This window comes from Astatotilapia calliptera, chromosome 10 (genome assembly GCF_900246225.1).
Source record: "Astatotilapia calliptera chromosome 10, fAstCal1.2, whole genome shotgun sequence".
Taxonomy (NCBI): Eukaryota; Metazoa; Chordata; class Actinopteri; order Cichliformes; family Cichlidae; genus Astatotilapia; species Astatotilapia calliptera.
In genome coordinates this window covers 24,359,588-24,386,582 of record NC_039311.1, presented here as the reverse complement: position 1 = coordinate 24,386,582, position 26,995 = coordinate 24,359,588, and the positions used below count along the sequence as shown (strand labels likewise).

At 40.6% G+C, this 26,995-nt stretch overlaps 1 protein-coding gene across 6 annotated transcripts; it reads left to right on the top strand.

The window, feature by feature from the left end:
- The first annotated feature begins 360 nt into the window (after positions 1-360).
- Positions 361-19,823, top strand: macroh2a1 (macroH2A.1 histone). Of its 6 annotated transcripts, none has more exons than XM_026181732.1 (9): positions 361-519; positions 1,818-2,018; positions 2,528-2,634; positions 2,734-2,925; positions 3,689-3,796; positions 9,504-9,594; positions 11,660-11,749; positions 16,734-16,908; positions 19,019-19,822. In XM_026181732.1, the coding sequence occupies exons 2-9, from the start codon at positions 1,847-1,849 to the stop codon at positions 19,182-19,184; spliced, it is 1,101 nt and encodes a 366-aa protein (XP_026037517.1). In that variant the 5' UTR covers positions 361-519; positions 1,818-1,846; the 3' UTR covers positions 19,185-19,822. The 6 variants fall into 6 exon arrangements, with proteins under 6 accessions (XP_026037517.1, XP_026037514.1, XP_026037520.1 ...); XM_026181729.1 differs by lacking the exon at positions 9,504-9,594 and adding an exon at positions 7,243-7,342; XM_026181730.1 differs by lacking the exons at positions 361-519; positions 9,504-9,594 and adding exons at positions 1,107-1,589; positions 7,243-7,342 and having other exon boundaries at positions 19,019-19,823.
- The last annotated feature ends 7,172 nt before the right edge of the window (positions 19,824-26,995 follow it).

The following is a 26,995-nucleotide window of genomic DNA, read 5'->3' as shown; positions in this document are numbered from 1 at the left end:
GAAATCATTATTAAAAGAAATTAGGTAAACAAGTAAAGCTAGCTGAAACGTCCAAGAATGATGTCCATGTGGGACACTTATAAATTCATAAGGTAGGGTCTTTAAAGGATGTTCAAATAAGTTATTAAAAGATAAACATATTGTAGTCTGATGTAGACGAAAAATATTTGTACCCCTGAAAATAATCAAGGTAGCCTATATTGGATTAATTGGTGTACAGTGAAAGAATCAGCTTAAATCTGCTTAATATTATTATCGATATGCGCGGGAAACGTCCAGTATTTCCACTCAAACCACGTGTTTTTTGACAAAAGTAAAAAGGTGTAAAGGGTTAAGGATAATCTCAGCAGCAGATTCAGATTCAGCAGCTTTGCTCTCTGCTCTCAGCAGTCGCGCTCTGCGAGCAGCGCTGGCTCGCTCCGATATTTCAACTCGCTGTGGATTGTGGGAGACGGGGACACTGCCCAGGCTTGTTACCGGAGACCGAGAGGAAAATTTTTCCGCTCCTCTCTCGCATTTGTAAGTAATCCGCCAGCTTCGCGCACAGCCGTGTCAGCTCTGGTGTTGGCGTTTCGTGTCGATCGAGCCGGTCTCCGTTACCCCGGCTGAGACGTTAACGTTGCCATTTCGTGCTTTTTTTTTTCCCTGGCATGGAGGCCGATAGGGAGACCGTGTTGCTGGGGCTGACGGGCAGGAAGGGGAGGGAAGGAGCGGGCAGCTGCCGCCACTCTCGGGTGGAAATAACCCCGGTAGAGCCCGCTGACCCGAGCATTAAAATCGTCCTCGGGTCGTCTGACAGCTCGGTATTTGGCGTTAGTCACGCGCACGGACTGTGGGGGAATTAAACGCACGCGCGCTAGGCATCCGGCGGGCTGTTGACACGCGGAAATAGCTGTCAGTGGCGGTTCAGCCCACCTTACACCTGGTCAGAGTAGAAAAATGCCGCAGATGTTGCGGGAGAAATAAAACGTGCTTGCTGTGTGTTGGTGGGGGGGAAAAAGCTGAAGAGCCGCGGGAAACGGGGGCTTGGACACTGTATCGCGCGCGGAGTGTTTGCGTTGGGAGAAGGGGTTTTTTTGGGGAGGGGTGGCGTGGCCTGTGCTGTGGGCTAATTGATTACCACACAGCTAATTGGTGTCTGCATCTGGTGCAGCAGCATTGATTTCGCTCGCAGTAATCTTTACGTTTCGTAAAGCGGCGGGGTGACTTGCGAAGTTTTTATTGCCTTACCGCGTGCGTATCACGTTTACGTTTGATGAGCGACCTCTCTCGAGATGTCTGGACCGTAAAATGTCACATTTGGGTTGCGCAATTTCCCCATGGTGACATAAAATGAAAGGCTTATTTGGGTCCTCTGCAGTTTCTCATCAAATGGTCAAAAGAGTAGGAGTCCCGAGGGAAAGCGGCATACTGTGTGTACTAAACCCCCCCCCCCCCCCTTCTTTAAGAAGCACCCATGACATCAAACTAATTTATGTCTGGAATTTAATGGCTGTTCCACCCAGTCCTTGTTATCTGTGTATTTATTTATAATTTTTACTTTGTAAATCCAAGAAAGGGGCTCCAATCACAGGAAAGTTAAAGCAGGGGTACGTTTTCCTATCAAAGGATTACTCTGTTTATTGGCAGATTGCTTAATAGAGTACTGGGTCTGGTCCACAATGTTTGCAGCAATTTAAGAAGCTGATAAAGATAAATCTTTTTGATATTTGGCTATGGGTATTGGTCTTTTTGTCATGCACAAATTATTGTTTGTAATAAAGGAGATCAGTGTTGTTCAGATTTGTCAATGGATCGTGGCTGATGTGCCCGTGCAGAGCCTGACGCTGGTAGCAGTGACAGCATCATGTCCAGCCGAGGAGGAAAGAAGAAGTCGACCAAGACCTCGCGGTCCACCAAGGCCGGGGTCATCTTCCCCGTGGGGCGTATGCTGCGCTACATCAAGAGGGGATTGCCTAAATACCGCATCGGGGTGGGAGCTCCTGTCTACCTGGCTGCTGTCCTCGAGTATCTTACTGGTGAGATTTATTTTGCAATGGAAGAGAGTGGTTAAATATTAACAGACAGCAACACAAGGACTGACTCCAGAATCAAGACAATAGAACTACCAAATGACTACTTTAAAATCATTTTAGGGGTATGTAAGGGCACTTTAAGAAAGAAAAATCCCTGTGACGAAGCATGCTTTGTTATTTACATATTTGTAAATCTATTGGATAGCAATAGATGGATATCCAATAGAATGCAAAGTGCTGCAGATTAGCTGCTATTAGCGATGGTGATGCTAGAGGATACTGATGAGGAAGCACTGGAAATCTGTTTATTGAGGGATTTCACAGTTCAGAGATCACCCATGTTTGTCCTGATGTTTGCTTCAAATGACATTCGGAGGCACATTTACTCTTTGAAGACCTCATGAAAGTTAATCAGGTTCACTCATACATTCAGCATTCAGGACACAAAGCTGTTTTTTTTAAAGCACCCTTGATTATTTTTTCTTCTTTTTCTTTTAAAAAAATCCATGTAGCTGAGATTCTGGAGTTGGCAGGTAACGCGGCCAGAGACAATAAAAAAGGCCGTGTGACACCACGACACATCCTGCTGGCCATCGCCAACGATGAGGAGCTGAACCAGGTGAGCTGCTCTATAAATAATGATCCTAACTTCCAGGTGGTGCAGGGCATCATGGACATTGTCTTGGTTTGTCTAATTTCACATTTGCAACTGTTTCAGTTGCTAAAAGGCGTGACCATTGCAGCAGGTGGAGTCCTGCCCAACATCCATCCAGAGCTGCTGGCCAAGAAGAGAGGCGCCAAGGGGAAACTGGAGACGCCTGTCTCACCTGCCCCCGAGAAGAAACCCAAGTCGGTCAAGAAAACGACAGCTAAGAAACTGAGTGGGAAAAAGGCAGGAGGCAAGGCTAAGGTATGCCTTAATGTGAACAAGACTGATGCCTTTAAGAGCGACTGTGACTGAATTTAACTGTTTGAAGTGTATCATTAGTCGTTACTGCGCTTAATTGTCGGGCATGTCTCAAAATCAGTCCAGACTATTGGGTTTTTTGTTTTTTTTTTAAAAAGCATCCATACTGACCATAGCGGCAGATGCTAGACACTCCACTGCTGATTGCAGGGAAGCTATTCCTGTCCAAAGTGCTTGCAGCTCTCCTGCTGATAGCTGTGGAGCTGCACCACTTCACAAACACACGTTTGACCCATTGTGGCTGTAAGAGAGGAAATACACCCTCTTTACACAAACCAAGCAAATTGAGACTAATCAAATTTGGAAAGACAAGTAGGAGCAGAAAACCCCCAGCCTTCAACAAAACATACACAATGTTTAAGCAAACCTTTTTGCCCCAGTTATGTCTGGAGTGGATTTAACACTTCTGGAGCTTAAGTTTGGAACAAAATAATTTGCATTCAGGTAACATCAGGAAATTATTATTAAAAATTGAGATTTCATCCTTTTCCACATTGTAGGAAAATAAAACGGGAACTAATGGCACTGCAGGATTTACTGTATATACTTTCAGAAATATATGCAACTGAAGGCACAAAACTGAGGCAAGATATTATTAAAAACTGCAGCTTTAACACAGAGGCAGTAGCTGACCTCTGACCCTCCCATGGTGGGGGCATTATTGCTGCAGTGTCACATGTCAACATGTATTCTGTGTCCTCAACAGAAACAGGGTGAGGTGAGCAAGGCGGCGTCAGCAGACAGCACTACAGAGGGATCTCCATCTGACAGCTTCACCGTGCTCTCCACCAAGAGCCTTTTCCTGGGTCAAAAGGTCAGTCCTCTGTCAATTCAGACATGCACTAACCTCAACACAGGTCACTGCTAATTATACAGAGTCGAGTTCAAGTTTTAGATGGTGATTCATGAGGCTTACGAAGAAAGTCTACACAAATCTTTTATAGATGCAGTAAAACATACGTAGAGCCATACGTTGGATATTAAAGGCTGGTGAGGGTTTTAAGGGGACTCTATTGTGCTAAAAAGCAATGCTGAGGTCAGCGTTTAATAACTTTTCATTTAAAGGATGGACAGCTTGAGATAATGTTTTTCTTATTTCAGTTGTGAGTTTTCTTCTGTTTTCAATGTGACCTGTGTTTCTTTAGCAACCAAATGCTCTGTGTGTACAACTCAAATCAGATAAGAAGCAGAAAAGAATCCTTCATGCGCTGCCACAGGGTCTCTCAGGCTCTTGGTAGACTCAATAGACTACAAACTGTTGCCTCCATATTACATCCGACTGTTTTTATTCAGTCTTTTATCTGTGCTGCTCCCTCATGACTGAACTAGATCTAACACGGGAAATCTGACAAAGATGATTTGATAACATCGAAGCCATTCAGTTGGTGTCTTAAAAGGAAGTTTAAGTTTCTGTTTAATATAAGTTTCCTCACACTGAACATTGTGATAGTTTTGTTGTAACTCACGTGAAGGTCTAATAGGCTTAAATTGGAGTATAGATAGATAGTTAGATAGATAAAGATATGAATGACAGAGATATTTTGTGATCCGTTAGCTCCCATTGCTTTGGTCCTGCTGAGCATTAAAAACTGCTTTTTAACCCTTTGGCTGAGCTGAAACCTGAAAGTAAGTTTGCAACAAGTCATAATCAGAATTCCTTCAAAAGATTTTTTTTTTTCAGAATATACTTCAAGAGCATAAGACTGTCATCAGATCAGATGCTCATGAAAATCACTGGAGGTTTAAAAAAAACACATAAAAGGCACTGAAGTGACTGTATTAGAGAATGAATGACTCAAGAATGATGCAAGAAGTGCCACCGGTTCCCTTTTTATTAATTTCACACATTGAGAATTGAAGATAACTGCTGATTTAATATGAATCTGACCCTTATTCTTACCCTTTGTGCTAACTTTTTTTTCTTTGATGTGTAGACAAATATTTGAATGAACAGCATTCCTGTTTGTCAACACCAGTCTGACTTTTTTCACCTTTCACTAAATGTTTTGGTACTTTATCACAAATTAAACACACAATGGTAATGACATAACAACATCTGGACACTTTACTTGTATTAGACAGTAGTAGCAGTTAGACCACCACCACACAGAATCACCGATATGAGGCAGGGTGGATCCATGCTTTAGTTTTTAGGCCTAATGTCACAGCAGAAATCAGGACTTATGAGACCAGGCAACGTTTTTCTAGATTCATGTTGTCCAGTTTTGGTGAGCCAGTTCAAACTGAAGCTTCAGTTTCCTGTTTGTAGCTGACAGGAGGGGCACCTGGTGTGGTCTTCTGCTGCTGTAGCCCATCTAGTTCAAGGTCTGATGTGTTGTGCATTCAGAGATGCTCTTCTGCGTACCCTAAGTTGTAACAAAAGGGTGTATCTGAGTTACTGTTGCCTTTGTATCAGCTTAAAGCAGTCTTCTCTGAACTGGCTCACTTGATATTTCTTCTTTTTTGGCTATTCTCTGTAAATCCTTGTGCAGGAAAATCCTGGTAGACCTGGAAGTCAGCCACGCCATATTCAGTATTCAACCATTCTGATGCTCAGTTTGAATGTCGGCAGGTCATTTTGACCATATCTACATGTGCAGAACAGGTTTACCCAACAAAGTGTCCACTAAGTGTACTCATTTTTATTTTGCAAATTCTTGAATCATAAAATATGTTCTTACACTGTTTTAATGCAAAAAAAAAAAAAAAAAAACGCATTGGGAGAAGTAATTTACTTTAAGGTTTCACCTCAGGCCTCAGTCACACAGACTTGGAACCAGTCAGCAACAATCTGGCAACAACCGGTTGCGAAGGAAAAATGCGCCAGGGAGTTGCTTCTCTGTCCCGGTGTGACCGAGGGTTTAGCTTTCACCTGGCAGTTGGCAGCTCTGCATGCTTTGTTCTGCCCTGCGTATGTTGATGCTAATATGTCATTTCATACTAATTAACTTGACATTTTCTTGCTAGTGAATTAGAATTGATTCTGCCCTGATTTAGCTGCCGTCTTCTGCTACCGCTGGTACTTTAAAAGCATAATGACTCTTGGCACCGTGCTTGTGAATCTTTTATGAGCTGTAACAATGAACAAAGAACAATGAAGTGCTTGCATTCCTTGATGATGCATGTAGTGTACTGTAGTGTTTTAGTGAAGGATTAAAAAAATGATTAGATGCTGAAAATATTAAAAGCTTTCAGCTTTTCATTTGCGGATTGGAAATATTATACTCGGCAGCAGCAGAGTATTAGTGCTTGATTGTGTAGCTGACCAAAGATTACAGCAGCAGTTATCATCAGTGGATGATAATTAATCAGATGAATGCAATAAACCTCCCACTGACTATGATAATGAAGTCATTAATAGAAAATCTAGTCTTTTATTCTGTGTGTTTTTTAAGATTCAATTGTTGTAACTGCTATCGTTCTTTCTGATCTTCTTGGCTTCTGTTTTTCTTTGGCACAATCTGGGCGTTTATCATCAACTCTGACTTTCAAATGCTTGTTGCTGAAATATAGTGTCTGGGGAATAGCAGATGACTATTGAATCTTAAGCTGAGAGGTGCTTTTACTGGATGTCTGTTTGAAATGATAAACATTCAGAGGAATACCTTGACATTTTCAATTCTTTTTCTTGAAACTGTTGGTCCTGCTGCCATGAAATAAAACTTTAAAATCAAGTCAACAAAGAAGCAAATTTATCTTTTCCAGTTAATGCAGCAGGATTCTCCTTTGTACTCTACAAAGATTATTGCAGGACATGTAGGAGTTGGAAACCTTGTGGGACACCACGGGACATCCTACTAATATAAGCTTGTTTTAAAATGCGTTCAATAAAAAGAAGTCATTGCATTTAGATGTAGAATACCATAGGCTGCATCCCCTCTGGACAATATACAGTTGCAAATGAAAGCACTTTATCATGTCATTTAAAGGACCAGTGTGCTTATAGTTGGCTTTCAACTAGATACGGTAACATTCAGCTTTAAAGTAGTGTTTAATAAATGCATATAAGGTTTGCAAACTAAATCATTTTCAGGGAGTTTTCAGGTGTTTTCTTGCATGCCCTGTGCAAAATTGGCTTTGAATCTAAATTTAGGAAACAAAGTGCACTGTGTCCATTTCTGTAATTCACCAGAAAGTCAAGGTATCCCTACTGAGCTGCAGTGTTACTCTGGTTTTAATGGCTTTGCTTCCTGACCTCTTCCTTCTTGTCCACCTCCTCCTTGGCATGCCTGCTCCCCCCCTTTGCTCTCCGCCTCGCAGCTCAACCTCATCCACAGCGAGGTCAGTAACTTGGCTGGCTTTGACGTGGAGGGGGTCATCAACCCCACCAATGCTGAACTTGAACTTAAAGATGATCTAGGTGAGCTCCTCAACTCCCTGCCCTCCTTCCTTCACCCCCTCTCGTCCGCGTGGGCTTAGATATTCAAAATCATTGAAGGTTCAACAGTACAGCTTCTTCTAACTTAAATCCTTACTGGGTTAAAAAATATCAAAGTTTCAAGCTTCTTAGAGGGCCTTTTTCCACCCGTTCCATTCTTTCACACTGTGAGCAGCTCGGTTCAGATGGTGGACAGTGGAAGAGATATTTTAGGTTTCGGTTTAACAGAAGGTGAAAATCAGGTTTTTAAAATGCAATTTGTAGCACAACCAGTCTGTAGTTTCGACATTAATTGTATTAAACTGTGATTTCTAATCAGCAGGTATTTGAGATGCATTTTTATCTACATTTTCTGTTCCTTAAGACATTTCTATGCTGACGCTACTGCAAAAAGGCTTTAGTTATGTTCACCCATGGCCATTGGGGGAAAATCAGAAAAGATTTTTATCATTGTTTCCTCTGGGTTGATTGCTTTGAGGTGGCAGGTGGTCCTCTGCAGCAGTTGCACTGTTCAGCTGTCATTCAAAGACAGAGGTTCTTTAGTGCTGTAGCTCTCCAAAAAGGTGATTCTGTTCATCTGGACGTAGCGTTTTGTGGGTGAATCCAAGTGACTTTAGGCTGAATGACGAAACGTTTCTCCCACTAAACGCTACGTCCAGATGAACAGAATCAACTTTTTGGAGATTTCCTTCCCTGGATGATTGAGAATGCATCGAGACGTTTAGTGCTGTAGCTAAAACTTCCCTGCCATAAGATTTGTATGACATCAACTGTTCGTCTTTGGTTTGGGGCAAATTAATACTTCAATAGTTTGTTTTTCTGCTGACATTAGGTCAACAGTTTCAGAGAAACTTAAGTAACACTGCCTCTTTTCTGCTACATGGAGAAAATGGTTTCTCCTGTGTCTCCCTCATACATGCACTAAAGAGAACTGTGGGGTAAACTAGCATTTAAAAGTAGATACACTCACAATGCACTGAAATGAAACAAGTGCACACAAATTGTGGAAATAAAATTAATAATCTAATTTTGTTTATTGGTTTCATGGGGAGACACACCGTTTGTGGCAGCAGTCTGAAAACACTGAAGTAATGAAATTTTCTAAATTATATGTAAATGAAATATAACATTATAATTGTATAATGTTCTATTTAATAGAAATAGAAGATCAGATATATTAAAGCTTAGTAAACGCCAAATGTTAGATTAGATCTTTTTTGGGGTGTGGGTTTAAATAACTGCGTCTTGTTTTTATTTATGCTTATAATCTATTTGGTTAATGCTCCTGTAAACGTTCCTTAGTAGACTTATTCGATGCTTGCTGGATGGTCAGCTCCTTGGAAGTAACAGAACTGCTCACAGTGTGAATAAACTATGAGATGCTTTGATTCTTAAAGTAGCCGTTCCTGCTCTTTGACTCGTGAATATAAGAGCAGAAAGGTGGAAATTTTCCTTCAAATCAATAGAAAAGCATGGATAAAATGCCGCTTCTAGGAGAAGAAAGCGATTTCTGTGGAGACTTTCAAGGATTTTCTCAAAGCTCCTCAGAGCAGCGATCCTGCTTGCTCCTCCTGTTGTGTAAATGTGTTGCGGTTCATTCCAGGTTGTCCTCCTTTCAAAGGGCTGCAGGACCTTTTGTAATGCTTGAAGATCAGTGTAGTGCACTGAAGTAGAGCGAGAGAAAACCCGACACGAGCCTCATTTAGGCGCTCACTTCAGCCTGACTGTGAGGTTGTTCACCTGGAGTGCGATCATAACATTCAGGACTCGGGATGACACAGTTGGACGGAATAAATTCTGCTGCTGGAAAACTGTAGGAATAAAAATATTTTGGGGTGTGGTTATATGCCCTGACGATTACACGCTTTTGGATTATTTACTCTATTCTTGTTTTATTTTAAGCAAATCTAGCCAACTGTGCAGTCCTGCTTCCTGATTACATACTGTAACATGACCTACCATTCCCTCAGTTGCCTCCTTGTTCCCTGTGATGTCCTCAGCCAATAAGGAGCGTGCTCACTTTCTCTTTTCTTCTTCTCTTTCATTCATTTATTTCTTTTCTTTTTGCCATCTTATTGCTCCTGGTCACTCACTGTGTTTTTTACCACCATGTTTGTTTGCCTGTCGTTGTTGTTGTCTGTAGTTGCAAGTTGTCCAAGCCGACATTTCCATCGTGGAGAGCGACGCTGTCGTTCACCCGACCAACTCCTCCCTCTATACAGGTGGTGAAGTAGGTAAAGGAACCACTGACACTGCAGACACCACGACTGCCTGTCTGCTCTCCCTCTGCATATCCAGATGGTCAGCGCTGCAGTCTGTGGGCAAACATCACAGCAGCAGCACAGTTTTTATTCTTTAATGAAGCGCTTTTTAGACCACGACCAAGGTCCCTGCTGTTCTTACTGTAAAAGCATAACCACAGAATATATGATCAGAATTGCTCGATGGTTAAAAATTGAAAAGGGAGGAAAAACCATCCTTCATTATCAGTGAAAAATTAACTTGCAGAGGCTTGAAAAGTGCAAGTAAAGGCTTTAAGATTAGTGCAATGAGGTACTTGTGGGTAACTGCCAAGATCTGAAAGTTGGCCGCCAAAAAAATGTTCTGCATTCACACGCGATGTTTTCCACAAACCGAAGCCAGTAGGCAAACAAAATGTGGACACTCAACTCAATTGGTTCATGTAAATTTTGGTTTTCATCTCGACTCAGAATGTTTCGAAACTGGTTCCCGCTCGTTCTCATTCGCAAAGCAGTGTAACTGTAGTTAGCTGGGTGACCTCGAACTCCCACGTCAGCACCAGGGGTCGAAGCGCTGACACTGTGTGAGGTTTATATGTGGATGAAAAGCTGGACTGCCACATACTTCTGTGACAGCTTTTCAGAGATGTATCTGGAGCGTAGCGTGTTATAAGCTTTTTGTAAGCGTGTTCAACAAGCTTTCAGAGTCATATCATATCTTCTGCCTAAATTATTCCTCCTGCTTTGTGAGTCTGGCTCCTTGCCACAAAATCTTAAATCAGACTGCATTAAACGTTCATGGTCTCGGCTAACTTTCAAATCTTTGCCAGTTTATTATCACATCATCCAGGTATTATTTCCAGCTGGCCTGCAGAATGTGTAACAATTAACCTGGGTAGCGCATATTTTTGTGCTGTGCTCTCTCCAACAACCTTTCATAGTTATTCCCACCAAAGACAATGTACACAATGTTTATGCTTCTCCTAGTGATTCTCTTAGTCCAAGCATCAAGTAATGCATACACACACTTTCTCAGTGTGATCCTAACACAGTGCTGCTGCTTGTTGTTGCTTTGTTCCACTCGACTGAAACGCAGACAGTCTGGGACTCGCTTCATTTCCTGTGACATTTAACCTCTCTGACTGTGCTGTCAGTTCAGACGGTTAGAAAGAGAGAAAATGTCTAAGACGCTGTTTCCTGAAGCTTCATATTAAAACCCGTCAGGGTTGATTTGTGGCAATTTGGATTAATGACTGAACAAATATTAACTAGCTCTTTACCTACGAGGACCATCACCCTTTGTCTGCTTTTCTTGTAATGACTGTTAAATGATTTCAGGGGCTTTTCTTTAAAATGCTGACTTTTACTCTTACTTCCAGACCTTGATTTTTACCCCCCCCCCCCTGCCTGTTTTTAATATTGTTGCAGCCAGAGCATTCATTTGTCTGCTTCTGGTGACGTTAAATTGCCTCCCCTCTTCTCTCTTTAGCTCTGAGTGCATTTTAAAGTGGTATAAATGTCGTCAGTGAGACATGAATACACATGAAATCAAGTATCCTAGTTAAACTTAAATTGCTAGGACTATTTTACTTTAAGTCCATTCATCAGTGCTGCAAAGCTTTTACATTGTTAACTATAATATTCGCTCACCCACTTTTTTTTGTTGCTATTTTGAGAGTGAAAGAAAATACTCTCCTCACTGTATATAAGCCACTATGGAAGGACAGAGGGAAGTAATTATAGACTGAAGCTTTAATACATTAGTTTAACTCTCAGAATGAGTCATTCTGAAAATGGCAGCTTTGAATCCTTACACTTCATTTATGAGACTTTCCCAGACTCTTAAAATTAAAGTAACAGGAACATGTATGTTTGATTATAAATGTGAGTGCAGAGATTCAGAGAGAGGCCGGGGGAAATGATTGACAGCATCATTGTCTGTTGTGTGTCTGCCTGCCTGTCTGTCTGCATGATCACCAGTCAGCTCTCTTCTTGCTTGCTGTTTTTCTCGCTGCAGTATGTGAGGATGCATTCACCTCAGTCCTCTCTCCCCTCGCAGGCTCTGCTCTGGAGAAAAAGGGGGGTAAAGAGTTCGCCGATGCAGTGCAAGAGCTGAAGAAGAAAAACGGCCCTCTGGAGGTGGCTGGTGGTAAGTGCACAGAGGATTATTTTTATTTATATTTTAGATACAGAAAGTAGAGGTTATATCAGGAGGTCTGAAAGATCTCGCTCGGACTTAGCTGTGGTACTGTAAATAAGACATTAAATCATTCTATCACCATTATTTTAACACCACATACAGATAAACATGTGGAAATGATAAAAATTTGGCAGAATGTTTTTGTTTTGTTTTTTTTCTTTCAAATAAACGCTGGTGTATTTTAGTGATATAAAAAGATAAATCGCCATAAACACAGGGGTATAAAAACCTGCTACATGATGCTAGGCTGGCAACACAGGTGAACTGAAACATCATCGTCACTGAGTAAGAGGAGTATCAGCTGAACAAGGGGAAATGATATATTTTACTTAGAAATAAATACAAGATCCAAATCCAGAAATTTAAAACTAAATGCCTGCTCAATGATGGAATATCCAGATAATCCTAGTGAGTTGTTTTTTTGTTTTTTTTGTTTTTTAATAATTTTTTTTAGACATTTTCAGGCTCGATAAATCCTCTGAAGAGTGACAAGAACTCCTATAATTTCTGGTAATGATTATGAGACCATGTGATGAGCGAGCAGGTTCAGAGTTTAGTTTTCTTTGGAGTCTGAAAAAGTTGCTGATTGGATGAGGTCTACTGCTGTAACCTGCCTACACTAACCTTATCCTCCAATCACATCAGAGTGCTCCTCTCACTGTCTTCTTGTTACTGGCTTGTACAGTAACAAATAAGCATGTGCTTCTTTAAACTTTTAAACTACTCGATTAAAAATTAGAGGAACACTTTTTAATAAGGCTGTGGCATCAAGTCATTTAAAAATCTGGGCTATTGATCTGGTCAGATAAATGGCAGAGAGGTTTGTTGCTGTTTTGGTGTTAACAAGAAATTAACTACAGGTGCACCACCTGTGGGCAGGCGAGGACATGGACACCCAAATTTGTGAATGCAATAACTTGAGAACAAAGCAATGTAGGAATTTTAAATTCCTACCATAGGTGCTGCCACTAGTGTTAGTGTCACTACTGATATCATGAGGTGATACCTGGACCCTACAGAGGTGGCACAAGTAGTCCAACTCCTGATACATCAAAGGGTGCCTTTTCCAGAAGGTTTGCTGCACCTCCCAGCACAGAGAAGCAACAGAGAACGTTGTGCTGCCTGTAACATTCAGCATGACTGGTTTGCTGACGGGTCAATGATAGTCGAGGGACGCACAGGCTTCTACGGGCTAGGCGACGGCACCCTGACTGCTGTTAGGGGACCTATCCGATGCTGTCAGATTGCACCTCAGACTGTCCGGCTCCAGATCCCCCAGGACTGTATCCATGACATTGTCTCGTTAGAAGCACACCCTGATGTTGTCAAACATGCAAACAAACACGTGGGTCCATCTCCATGTCTGTAGAAGTCAGTGATTGGTCCATCCATACAGTAAAATTGACTAACCTGCCAAAATATTTTTTTTCACTTTGATTTTCGGTGTGTCTTTGAACTCAGGCCCCTGTAGGTTGACAATTTTGATTTCCATAATCAAAGTGGCATCCACTTATTCACTGAACACACACAGTTCATGATGTCAGTTGAGAAATCCAGCATGATTATTCAGTTATTTTCTTTACCCTGACGTCTTGTGTGTTTTCAAAGTCTTCCTTTTATTTAGGAATAAACAATCTCTGGCTTTCACACACACTGTGATGAAAAACCAAAACTGTCCATAAAATAAAAATGAATTTTGCCACCTCACAGGATTAGCTTAACATTTTAAGTGCTCAATAACAACTCCCACCTTTTCGTTCTCACTTCTTTTCGAAGTGTATTGTAACTGTTCCTGGGTCCTTTTTAACAATGTTAACAAGTTTATTGTAATTTGGTATCCAGAAACATTCTTGATCAGTGTTGTTTCTAGATTATTTTTTTGTAAAAAAATTTTTTTTAATCTTTTTTATGAAACATTTGGTTTGCTGGAAAGGAAGTATGAGCGTAACACTAAGATGCGCTGAAACTGCCTCTTTTTAAAAATTACTTTAACATTCACACACTGCATCAGATTTTTCCACACTTTGATCTGATTACATGATTGAAAGGGGTTGGAAAAGTGCATATTGATCCACTCGAGCACCACCCAGCTCGTATGACAGTGATGTCAGCGTGTCTCATAAATCTCTCATCTCGCACACCATGCAGAGCAGGGCAGGGTCTTTTTGGCCTTCCAGCTTAAGAAAATGACACTGCAGCCAGGATTAGCTCTTTGGACATGGAAGCCTAGATTTTACACACTTGGACTAATTCATTCTTTACTTAAAAGCTCAGTGTTGAACTTGAAACCGTGAATCCAGGAACTTTTTTTTTTCCTTTTGGTCATGACTGTGATCAAAGACATTTAGCACTGGCACATCGCATCTGTTCTTGGCGACTTTAGTCTGCAGCTACAGGGATTGGCCTTCAGAGAGCAATATTATTTTAGTCCTTAAAGATTATTTTATCTTTCAGTCTGTTCGCTCTTAGTGCCTCTCTTATTCTTTCTCCATCTGTCTCTGGTTCTTTCGCTTTATCTCTCTCATTATTCATCACTCACACTCACTTTTTCAAATGCTGCCCACCTTCAGCCAAGTTCGCTCAGTATCCTAATCCTGCTTTCTATGCGGAGCTCGTAAATAGATAACCAGGTGACTGAACACCAAGCCAGCAGCGCCTGACGGGGATTCTGGGATCGGCCCTGTGGTCACACTGACCACACCTGCCTCAGGACAGCTGTCCAAAAGGTCCTCAGTGATGTCTTTTACCAACATTTTTGTCTCTCTGCAAGCAAAGTTTCACATTTTAAGTCCAGGCAGGTACTAAAGTGAATTATTCAACCCCAGGTTATTCATTTAGTTTAATATTCTGAAATTACGAGTGATTTTTAGGTGGTAATTTCTAAAATTACTGCTGCTGCCTGCATAATAACATAAAAGAAAACGTTAGCTGAGTAAGTAAAAGCTAATTGTTCTATTTATACAGCAAAGCTCAGAGTGCATGAAATTTCCCTTCATTAGTTTTCTGCGAAGCCTGACTTGCTCTGCTGATTATAGAAGATTTTTTTTAAATGAGCAGCCAAGATTCTGAATTTTGGATTGAATAAACAGCAAAACTGATAATTTTACTGATTTACAGTTAGCTCATTAAATCTGTAACATTTACTGTTCTTAGAGGATAAATCGATTCATTTGTAATACACTCTGCACGAAAAGCAGCAGTGGGTTTATCTATTAACAAGAAGCCAAAACTCGATATGGCTTAATCATCAGTGCCATAAAGCTCCATTGTTGTCCAGCACTATAAAATTGCAGGAATTAACCACACTCTTGCACATGTTCCTGCGTGACTAATGAAGGAACTTGCCACTGCACTTTATTCACAATTAGTCCCACAAACACCATCCTGCTGCTCTAGATGGCCCCATGCAACCCTAAGGCTGGATGGGTCATCCCAGTCCAGCAGAGATGAAACAAATAAGGTCTGAGGGTAAATAAAAAGGTGTTTATGTAATAAAAATATTTAGTGTTTTGTTTTTTGTAATATATGTCAGATGACAGTACATAATGCCAGTCATGTTTCCAGTGGATGCATATAATAATCAACAAAGTTTCATACAGAACTGATGGATGGATTTTGTCTGTAAAATTGAACAAAAATTTAGTTTAATCTTTTCAGGAACCATTTGAATTTTCTCTCTAGCACAAAATGGTTGAGGGATAAGCTAATGTGAAGTGCACGTGGTAAAAGCACATTCTTCTCTCCGAAACATCTGAATTTTGTCTCTAGGAGAAATTAAGACTGACAGACCTGGGGTCAATAAAGGGTTAACATGAGTATCAAAATTTAAATGCACAATATGATTAGCCTGGCCATCGACCAGCAGCTGGCACTGGGTATATATATATATTTTTTTTGTTTGTTTGGTTTTTTTTAGCCTGTAAATGGCAGTATCAGACCCACAGGTACATGCTGGGTTCCTGAAGGTTCTTGTCTCTTGCAGCAATGTGATGGTGTTCATATTTCAGTGGCAGACTGATTAAAAGACAGCGATCATTAGCGTAACCAGATAAGTTCCTTGCACCTAGATGCAGAAAATCCACATAAGTGTTGCAGGGCTGGATTTCATCATCGTTTGATCGGCAGGTTATGCGCAGTGCACAAACACCACCACACACACTTCCTCCCACCCAAACCATAAAACAAATTGGACTCGGCAGGCAGTCATGAAAACCATAATCATCATCGTCCTTCAACTTTACCTCACAACCAGATCACACATGCGGTGTGACTGGCTCTCGCTCAGCTGTGTGAAGTCTCTCCGTCCTCTCTGAGCCATCTGGAAATGAACTCGTCCTCAGCGTTGACTTCGGTCCAGTCACACGTTCGCTGTGGGCTAATAAACTCTGACTGGAGGCTTTTGCACTTCACAGAATCAGAGGCTTTGGCTGAGTTACACTTTTTACAGCTGCTGGGTTTGAGGGAAGACTAAGCTAAATGTTAAACAACAGAGTACAGGCTTCTCTCATTTTTCTTTCTCTTACTTTCACTTCATTCCTTTTTCTTCCCCGTCTTTGCTGTTCTACTTTTCTTTTCCCCCCTTCTTCTCTGCTGTCTGGAGGAACAGCCCACCTCACTGAAATATCCTGGAGATTTTGGAGATTTTCCACTAAGCAGTGATCTTTTAGCACCTTTGGCCTCCAAACAACTTGTAGGTTTTTATTTCTGACAAAACTGAGTGAAAGAAGCTGTGACATTTGACTGTTCTGACTAAATGAATCTCGGGCTGTGTTTCAAAAAACTCATAATTGCAACAAGACTAAAAATAATGGCATTTTGTGCAAGCATAGTATTTATCCTTACTTGTTTCCCAGTTCTTCTCCGTCTGGTGTCTCGATTTCCTCTCCTCTTTCCTTCATAGTGATTAACCATTCTTTCCTCCCCCTTCTCTCAGCCGTGTTGACCGCTGGCTTTGGCCTGCCTGCTAAGTACGTTATCCACTGTAACAGTCCAGGCTGGGGCTCCGACAAGTGCGAGGAGATGCTGGACAAGACGGTGAAGAACTGCCTCGCTCTGGCAGATGAGAAGAAACTGAAGTCTGTGGCCTTTCCCTCCATCGGGAGTGGAAGGTAAGAAAACACGCAGATGAAAGACGCCTGTAAAAACAAGACACTCTTAGAAAATGTAATGTTATCTGGTCCACATCCTGTATATCACCAGTATGCAGTATGATTATCCACTTAAGGACATTTTTACTTTTACTTTTTTTTTTTTTGGTCTAAAGCTAAAAGTGTTTTTTTTTTTTTTTTTTTAAAAAGGGGGATAATATGAACACTTTGGAAACCCAAAAAACTGTACTGAGTTCTCCTGAAATAACATTCCAGCTGGGAGAAACGTCTCAGATCTCCTTTGAGTAGCATTCTTGGATCTTCGGCTATAGAAAATATTGTTCATGCTCATGTTTATGTGCGTACCCATACAGTTTTCCTTCTTTTATTTTGTAACTTAAAATGGGGATTGAGACGAATTCTTTGGCAACAGAGGTGAACACATCCAGCTTGATCCCATAGAAAGCACTGAGAGCAGCACAATGAGGTCATAGACTGTATGTAAAAGATGGAGATGACCAACATGACATCCTGACTGTACGTGATGTTGCATTTTAAGCGTTTTTTTTCCCTATAAGGCTGAAATCAAACCCGCTTCTAGTGCCAATCTTCATTTTAGATTTACATACTTGATATTAATTACTCAGAATTACTTTACTGAATATTTGACAATGGTTCAAAGTTCAAACAAAGGTTTGATTGAAAAGGTAACTCTGCATGTTGTAGCATCAAAATTAAGCAATAAAGCAACATTTTCCAAAGTAAAATGCTATGTGGCTTTACATTAGTCAACTTAACACACATTCACATCTGTCTGAGGAGAAATTGGCAAACTTTTTGGTGATCTGCAAACATCTTATGTCTTTACACACTTGTTGTTTTCTTAAACTCTATAAAAGATGAACAGGCCTGCAGAAGTTGACTCCTGCATAGCAATCAGATTGCTTTTTCTGGTCTAAAGCCACATCTTTGCATTTTCATAGAAATAAATTATATTTAATTTTAATGAAGAAATGATAATTATGGCCTCATTTAGAGGAGACTGAGATAAAATAGGTTGTGATTTAATCCAGAGTGTATTCCTTGACCAGTTGCCTATTGGTAGCATGAAATCCTTTGCAAACCTCTGCGATTTCTTTGGTGGTAGTAGTTTACATGGAATATGCTGACTTGTTTGCAACTCAGTCTTTATTTAGCAGGAGTGAAACTCTGAAAAGTGTGGCCCAGGCTGTTCACCTTTTAAAGTGAAAGCTGTGCCTTTTGAAATATGTTTGCTGTAGTAAGGCTGCTGAACGTGAACGTCTTCCAAGTTTCACTATGGCTGGGAAATTAAATTGGCGGATGTTTGCAGACAAGTCGTCATTTTTCCTGCAAACTACAGACAACTGCAGCAATCTGCTAAAGCAATCACATGGAGGTTTTTTTGGTGCTGCACCTTCTTTGCAACAGATTTAACTCAGCTTCACGCAAAAACCTTCAGCATGTACTCCAAACTAGTCAACGTTTATTTTAACCTCGTCGGATGGTCGCACAGTTTAGGCCTGTGTTACTGAGGTCTAAACAAGATAGTTAGCATGAGCTTTAGTTAACCCACACCACCCACTCATCCAAATGTGGCTGCATTCAGTATCTAAAGACCAAAATGCCAACAAGACGACAATTTCAAGACCAGTGGATGATGTTATACTGGCTACGTCTGACTTTTTTAGCTAACGATGTGTAATTAGCCTGCTAAACTTTTTAGCACTTTTACTTTTGTTCTCATTAGCATTTAGCTTGAAACCTTTTTTTTCTCATTTCTTATCTTGATAATCAGAAGCTCAGATTTGATCTTCCCAACCTTTGTTAAGCCACTGGTTGGAAACCAGCGAATAACGGTGGGCAGCCAAAGTTCAGGTTCATGAGGTTTGAACAGCTATAGGAAAAACTTTACCTTGCCATTCACCCTTTTACAGCTTAAAATTGGTGCCTGAGTTGAAAGCAGTAAAACTTGGTTCCAAATTCAATCTATAATATGTGCCTAGTAAATAACTACCTTCATGTGTATCCTTACCACTAACATAATGACAATCTCTGCAGTGTGTGCGTGTGAGACCACATTTCACCAAGTGTGTGCGAACTCTCCCATCAGGAATGGTTTCCCGAAGCAGACGGCAGCCCAGCTGATCCTCAAGGCCATCTCCAGTTATTTTGTGGCCACCATGTCTTCCACCATCAAGACCGTCTACTTCGTGCTGTTTGACAGCGAGAGCATCGGGATCTACGTGCAAGAAATGGCGAAGCTGGAGACGAGCTAAAAGTACGGAATATTCCCCTCCTTGTTTTTACCTGCAAGGAAAGAAGGCGGCGTTTACTAGTGATCGATTAATTTTGAAGAGAAGAAAAAAAGAAAATTTTTTCTTAAGGCTGGGAACTTGTTTTTGCATTAAGTTTGTAAAATTCCTATATTGTTTTTAATTTCCTATTTACTTGTCATCACTGGCATTTAAATGTAGACGTGCACTGTTCATTCTGCGGTCTTTTAACACACAGTGCCACACAAAACAGATTGAACAAGTGAGAACACTCACTCTAAGATTTAATTTTCAGAACATATACGGTTTAAAAAGATGCTATGAGACATTGCTACACCTCAAGTACAAAAGGCTTCCGGAGAAGGCCGATAAATACGGGTTAATGCATGTAAACACAGTACAGTCAATAAAAACAGCTACCCTCATTCTTTCGTGCTTAGTAACACAGGACACTTAATCGTGTGTTGTATTTTTTTGGGTATTAAGTCTACATTTTTGGATAATTTCTGTTGGTATCGCACTGTGTAATGAAAAGCGTAAAGAAAAGTTCCGTTTGGTTTGGTCTTTACGAGATCGGTGTTAAAGACTAAAGGAGTGAGTTTTGTTTTTGTGTTGTGTGTTGCAAATTCCTCTTTTTTTTTTTTTTTTTTTTTTTGCCTTTGATTCCACAGGCAAAAGATGCTTTCGCAGTGTGCTGCAGATGCCTTCAATTTCCAAAAAAAACCTCAATTGGAAAGAGTTTATTGATATGTCTTGACCCTAATATTAAGAGTTTATACTTGCACCTGGAAAAATGTACATTTACATTGAATAAGTGGAGATTGGAGGTCTTTGCAGAGCAACAATAGGTTATATTGTGTGTTCCTATAAGTGTTTATATAGATGGAGTATTTGTGAAATGTTATAGTAAAATAATGAACTGTAACATAGATTTTTATTTTCTATTTTAATTTTCTGACTGATTCTAAGTGGCACGGTATTTGGAAGGAAAAAAAAATGTAGAAGTGTGTTTGTCTTTGTTAAGCCATAAAACATACAGTATGTACTCATTCAGAGGCTGTCTTGCTGTTGCTTTTGGTTTTTGGTTCTTTCCATTCAGCCACCACCAGATGGCGCCCTATAATCACAAATTGGACTTTCCATCTCAGCCATTTTCTTGTGCAGCAGCAGACCTCTTCACACAGACAGCGGTTGATTTGAGGTTGGATTTGAATTGGGACTATTTGAACGTACATGAGGAACCGGACTGTTTTGCTGCATTTAGACTTTTCAACAGTCTAACTTTTTATGGGAAAAAAAAAAAGTAAGGTGCTTTCTAATAATTGCTACAATTGATGATTGCAAAAGGTCTGTACACACTCCGGTAATAAAATACCTTCAAAAATTCTGAGATCATTTTGTGTTTCATGCAGATCTGTGGGATGCTGCCAGTAACCGTGAGCTTCATGATTAAAAATGCATGTGTGAGCGTGAAGTTTAATTGAAATAGAAGCCTTCGTTGTCCCCTTTGGAAAAGAGTGTGTGTATGCTGGATGTAGTAATAAATCCCTCTCCACTGTTTTAAAGTGAGCATAATTGTAAGTGTTGCAGAACAAATGGCAAAAAGATGACACGCTACATTTATTTGATTTGACTGAGAGCCACAGCGAAAGCCTCACGAATCTCAGCTCATTGAGCATATGCGTGTCTGTGTTCAGGAGGCCCAAACGAGTTTTTTTTTACTGGAAGAAATCCTGAGTAGTTTTCATTTCTCTTTTAATTTAATTTAGGGTCACACGTTTAAGATTGGTTCAAGTTGTGCATGAATCCAAAAGACTTAAAGCAACTGTTTTTGGTTAGGATGAGTTTGTCATCGTTGCTTAACTTTTACTTCCCTACAGATTTTTTCACATGAGCTTCTCGCATATCTCCCATTTTCATCAGTGTAAAATGGAACATAAGGAGGCAAATGTTAAAATAATAATCGTAGAAAACCCAAACTTTTCCAGTTACTTATTGCAATTCAAGTTGTTCGAGTCCAATCAATAGCTTAAAATGGTACAAAGGTATGGTTAAAAAAAAAAAAAGTTAAGGTTACTCAAAACTGAAAGATAATGTACATTTCAGAATTATACAAAAAGGCCTTTTTCAGGGAACACAATTTAAAGCTGGAGGTTAATCAAGCCTTGACAGCTGGTGCTACCAATTCTTACAGGTGTTGCAACTTCTCTGGATTACTTATAACCCCCTCTGTCTGCATGAAAGCAGTGTTGGAAAACACTGCGGTACCATACCCCCGTGAGCATCAGTTGCACCACATTGTACTGCAGAAAGTAGTGTGTTGCTACAAAAATGGTAAGAAAAGGGCAAATAACAATGGAGGAGAGACAGACCATCGTAACACTTAAAAATGTCAATCTTTCCTATAGAGAAATTTGAAGGAAAGTCGAGGTGTCTGTGAGTACAGCTTCCTTCACCGTTAAAAGGCACTCAGAAAATGGGGTAAACTGTCACAGGAGGAGGTCTGGCAGACCCAAAGCCACGACTGAATCAGAGGACAAGTTTCTGAGAGTTAACAGCTTGCATGATAGGTGACTCACAGGACAACAGCTTTAAGCACAGCTTAATAGTGTTCGTGGTAAGCAAGTCTCAGTTTCAACTGTGAAGAGAAGACTTCGAGCTGCATGTTTGACAGGACGAGTTGCAGCAAGAAAGCCACTGCTAAGATGTCAGAATAAGACAAATGAAACACTGCCACTGGACTGCTGAAGACTGGAAGAGGTATTATGAACTGAGGAATCTAAATTTGAAATTGTTACGCAGGATCTTTGCACGCTGTTGAGTAGGTGAAAGGATGGCTCCACAGTGTGTGGCATCCACTGTCAAACCTGGACGAGGACGTATGATGGATCCAGGGTCGGTGACTTAAATAGACTGAGAGGCACTCTGAACCAAACTACTACTAGAGGGCTACCACAGCATCCTGCAACGCCATCCAATTCCATCTGATATGCACCTAATTGATCAGGGGTTCATCCTACTGCAGGATAATGACCCAGAACATACGTCTAAGCTTTGCCAGAACTACCTCAGGAAAAAAGAACAAGATGGTAAGCTTGAAAACATGGAGTGGCCAGAACAGTCTCCAGACTTAAACCCCATCGTTCATCATTGGGATGAACTGGACAGAAGAGTGAAAGCAAAGCGACCTACAAGTGCCACACATTCAGATCATCTACCTCCATCTCACCCTACACCTACCATCCCCTTCTATCACACTAACCCTCTCCATGTCCTCCTTCACTACATCCATGGACCTTCTCTGTAGTCGTCTTCTTCCCCTATCCCTGCTCTTCATTGCCCTGCATGTCCAAACCATCTTAGCTCAACCTGAGCTGGCCCTCTGAAATACTCATTTGGTATTTTGAGCAAAAAGCCTCTATGCATAATTATGATGCACCATCATTTTTAAAGTAGTGTGTGTTTTCTGCCGACTCATTCAACAAGTACAAAACATTTGGAGTCATTTAGAGTTGTGTTACTTGGCACGTGGTGAACAGGTTTAATATTCACTCTACTTTTTAAACTCGTTTTTTCTCATCTGTTTTTCTCATCTCCTGACTCTACTGCTCAAGGTCTCTTCCTATTAAAGAGGAGAGTTTGTTTACAGGGGACTGTCATATAGTTGATGTTCTCACTCTTATATTAAAAGCTCTTTATAACAAATTCATTAAAACGCCTTGAGATGACTGTTATTTTAATCTGGTACTATATAAATAAAATTTCAATTAAATTCAATTAAATTGAAGTTATGTTCTCAACTGATTTCAGCCACCAGGTGCTATCTTGTCTCTAGCTTGTTTGGTGTTGGGCATGTAGAGCAGGTAAAATCAAAAATTAGCTGAAAGATGAAAATAAGGAAACTGGGATATTGTACCACCATGTGATCCATTGTTGATCTACAAATGTTGCCGGTACAGTAGTAATAATATATTTGCAACATAAAATTCATTAAAATTGCTGGTAAAAAATTGTGGTATGTCTCAGTCATACTATAGTGAAAACAAGACGACAACTTCCTTGTACCTAGGAAAAATCGGTGGTTGCTCAGTGATCGCACTGAGTGTTTTCTCACAGTGACTCCAAGTGGTTGCAGTGACCAACTGGTTGCCCAGAGTTTGAGCGTGCAACACCCCCAACAATTGTGGCCAGACTGGGAATGGCTGCAATCACTCTCAGACAGATTGGTTAGGGTTTGGAAATAATTTGGGTCTACGTGATAAACACAGACAGATTGCCAACACAGTGTAATCAATCTGAGTCAGTATGGGCTGAGCAGCTTGTCTGTGATGTGTGTCTTTGCAATACGGGACTCAACAACTGGTGGTTTTCTGGTTATATTCCTGCATGAAAGCAACGTTGCAGATTGTCTATGAGTTTAAAGTTGAATCGATAGTTTCTATAGTAACTGTTTCACTATTTGTGAAGGAATCTCTGAATTTCAAATCTGTGAGCCTCAGGCTGGAGTCTGAATGTCAATAGTTAATGTTAATTTTTGTATGCTAAACAGCAAAAGATTTGTGATTTTAGCTGGTTTATCTCAGTTAATGGCTGTATTATCGCAAACAGACTGCATATAAATGCCAACTTGACTCCATTCTGTTGCAAATTCAGTTTTATTGCAATTGTAACTCTGTTTTGATGCCCAAGTTGCTTTGAAGACAGCAGCTGATGGTGATTGACTACAGACCTGGTACCTGTCACTAAAGCAACCTTGTCATAGGCAACATTGCTCACAGTTGCAGTAATTTGGTTGCGCTGGCATGTCCAACCACTGGCTTCCCTCGTATGATTATACCATTAGGCCTCAATGGCATAGGCCTGGAGACCAGTTGGTGGCAGTCTGGCAACCACAGGAAAAATTGGCATTCCCCGATTGAATGGTTGCTGTCCCAAGGTAAAGCTGGCTGACGTGAGGCATACGGTTCTGTACCGAAAACCGCTGTGTGATTGCTTTGGAAGACACAGACTGGTCTACCAACACTTGCCAATGGTTCTATAAGCAGAGAAACTGTAAGAGAAAAAAGATGTGACACAAAATTGACACAAAGGTCAAAATTGTGCCTCAGTGCTTCAGCCAACACATGTCAACACATTACATTAGGCGAGCGTCCTCTGTGTCAAGTTTATGTCATGCTTTTCAACCTCATCTGTATATTATCTGTGAATCAGACTTCTCAAACCAACTGTATACTTGTGTCCCCCCTCTTATTTACATTTAAATCAGGCTAGGTTTAATAGTTTTTGGATCATTTCAGTCATTTTAATGTCGGTCTTATTTACTGAGGAAAATTGCTCCAACAAAATCAAACAGGCTGTCTTTTTTCAGTGATTTTCCCAGCTCTCAGTAATCATATTGTTACTTCAGATAGAAATGATGAAGAAAAACTGTAAAAACAGTTACACTAAACCTGAAGTCTTTGAAGGTATAAAAAAACATGAAATAAACATTCTATATTTGGTGCACCATGCAGGAAAAGGTGAGCCGGCTGGTTATTGGATAGAGCCCAGGCCTTGGTCCTGTCCTGGGGCTACATGCTGGTAGGGAACAGGGAAGACCATGGAAGTCAGATGGGGGTCAGTTTCCCAGCCATCCAGGGAGGCCGGGACCTGAGACCTCCTCTGAGGGCGCCCATCTGATGCCTAATCCCCAGGAAATACAGGCAGGTTTCAACCCCCTTCCAACCCCTCCCATCTCTTTTCCTCCATCTCACCATCCATCCCTCCATCCAACCCCGCTTCAGCTCGCAGGCAGAAAAGCCCCATAAATTCAAAGCATCTGTACGGGCAAGGGCCAATCCGATGGTCGCCTTTCCCAGAGCCCGCGCAGATGAAATTTTATTCTTTGCACGAAAAAATTACAGGGGGAGGGGGGGGGGAAGGGAGGGGAAGGAAAAACAGAAAATAAAGTAAAGCAAACAGTGAGGAAAGATCAAGGAGTAGAAAGATGAGGGGTAAGAGGCTGGTCATCAGAGATCTGCCCCGCTTTTCATTGTATTCATAAGACGAGAGCAATATTATGTTCTTTATAGCCATGAGTCCTGACTGGAGCCTAATAACAGCAACAGTCTGGTTCCAACTGCTACTGGTTTTGGACATCGAAGTGTACGTGTTGGCACCGAGATGAGTTGAACACAAGAAAGAGTCATTAATAGAGGGTCAAAGAAAAGGCTAACAAGTGTGTTAAAGGTGTTATCACTTTGATTATTTCATAAAACTGAAATCAAAGAGGAAGAAAATGTTATATTTCTATTCTTTTAATAAAAACAGTTTCCATTAATTGGCCACTTTCGGACTCTGCAAATTGCAGGATGTTCTAAAAAGCTAACATATGTAGCTTACAACACAAACACCCCTACATACAGATCATTCAGTGGCATAAAAAACATAAAACCTCCAAATAAAGAACTTCATCAGCAGCATTTATTGGTAAACTACTCTGGCTTCTTTCTGATGTCATTGTCACTATCTTCTACAGTTTTTTACATTTCAGCTGCAACCTCCTGCTCCCCCCCCCCCCCCCCCCCCCCCCAAATGAAACAAAACTGTACATTAACATAAACTTAAAGAAAAATTATTATGACTATTTTTAAAAAGCATGTTCAGTTTGGTCACTTTTCCAGTGTAAATACACAGCTTACGTTTTCATGGTGCCTCTCAGAGCTCCAAGGACATTTTGAAAAAACCTGTGTACCAGACTGCTTCTCATGTTTGAATAAGTTAATAAAAACCTCCTAAACCCTCTGCGGTGCAACTGGTTTTTAAGTCGAGCAGGAAATAAAGCCTCTGTGAAGTATATTTGTGAGCATGGTTGGTGTTTTGTGCTTCTCTGAGACGGTTTAACAGTAGCCTTTGGTTGTTTTTTGGTCAAGCTGGGGTTTCATGTGGTCGAGGACAAAAGCATGGCGAGAAATTTGATAATTTCCAAGAACTCAAGAGATGGATTTACACATGAGCAAAAAAATATTGCATCTGACCTCATGTGACCCAAGTGGGTTATTTTGGGAAAACCATGGAATCTGGGCTTAAAGCAGACCTAACAAAAGACTCACTTTGAATCACTTCCTGTATACTGTAAATTTTAAACTCTTTGGAGGAGCGGATGGTCCCAGTTTGACCACATAAAGACAACAGGAATTGTGTCCAAAAATGACAAACTTTAGTGTCTAAAGAGCTCTATTTTCACATGCTTTCTTCTACTCCCTGGCATCATAGCAACAGGGGTGAATTTCATCTAAGATAAAACTAAACTTTGGTTTCTAACAGTTACGGTAGTTTTAAAATAAAAAGTTGTTTTAATACAATAAGGTTGTAGACCATGTAAAACATTAGCTGAATCGTCCAGCAAGAATTTGTGTCCAATCATGTGGAAAAACCCCATGTACACACCATGACTGATTAGTTTGCAGAACCACTTTCAGCAGCAATAACTTGACATAATCGTTTTCTGTATGACTTTATGAGCCTGTCACATCATTGTGAAGGAATCTTGGCTAAATTTTCTTTCTTTTTAATGTTGCTTCAGTTCATTCAGTTCTCTTAAGCTCCTTCGATCTGAACCTTGATTGGGACATCGGAGCGCTATGATTTTTTTCCTTTGCAGTCTTTTTGTTGTAGATTTGCTGCTGTGCTTGGGATCGTCGTTTTTTTTGCATGACCAAGTTTTGGTCAAGCTTTAGCTGTTTGTCAAACGACCTCACATTTGACTCTAGAATACTTTGGTATACAGACGGCTCAGTGAGAGCTAGGTGCCCAAATAATCACCTGTCCATTGC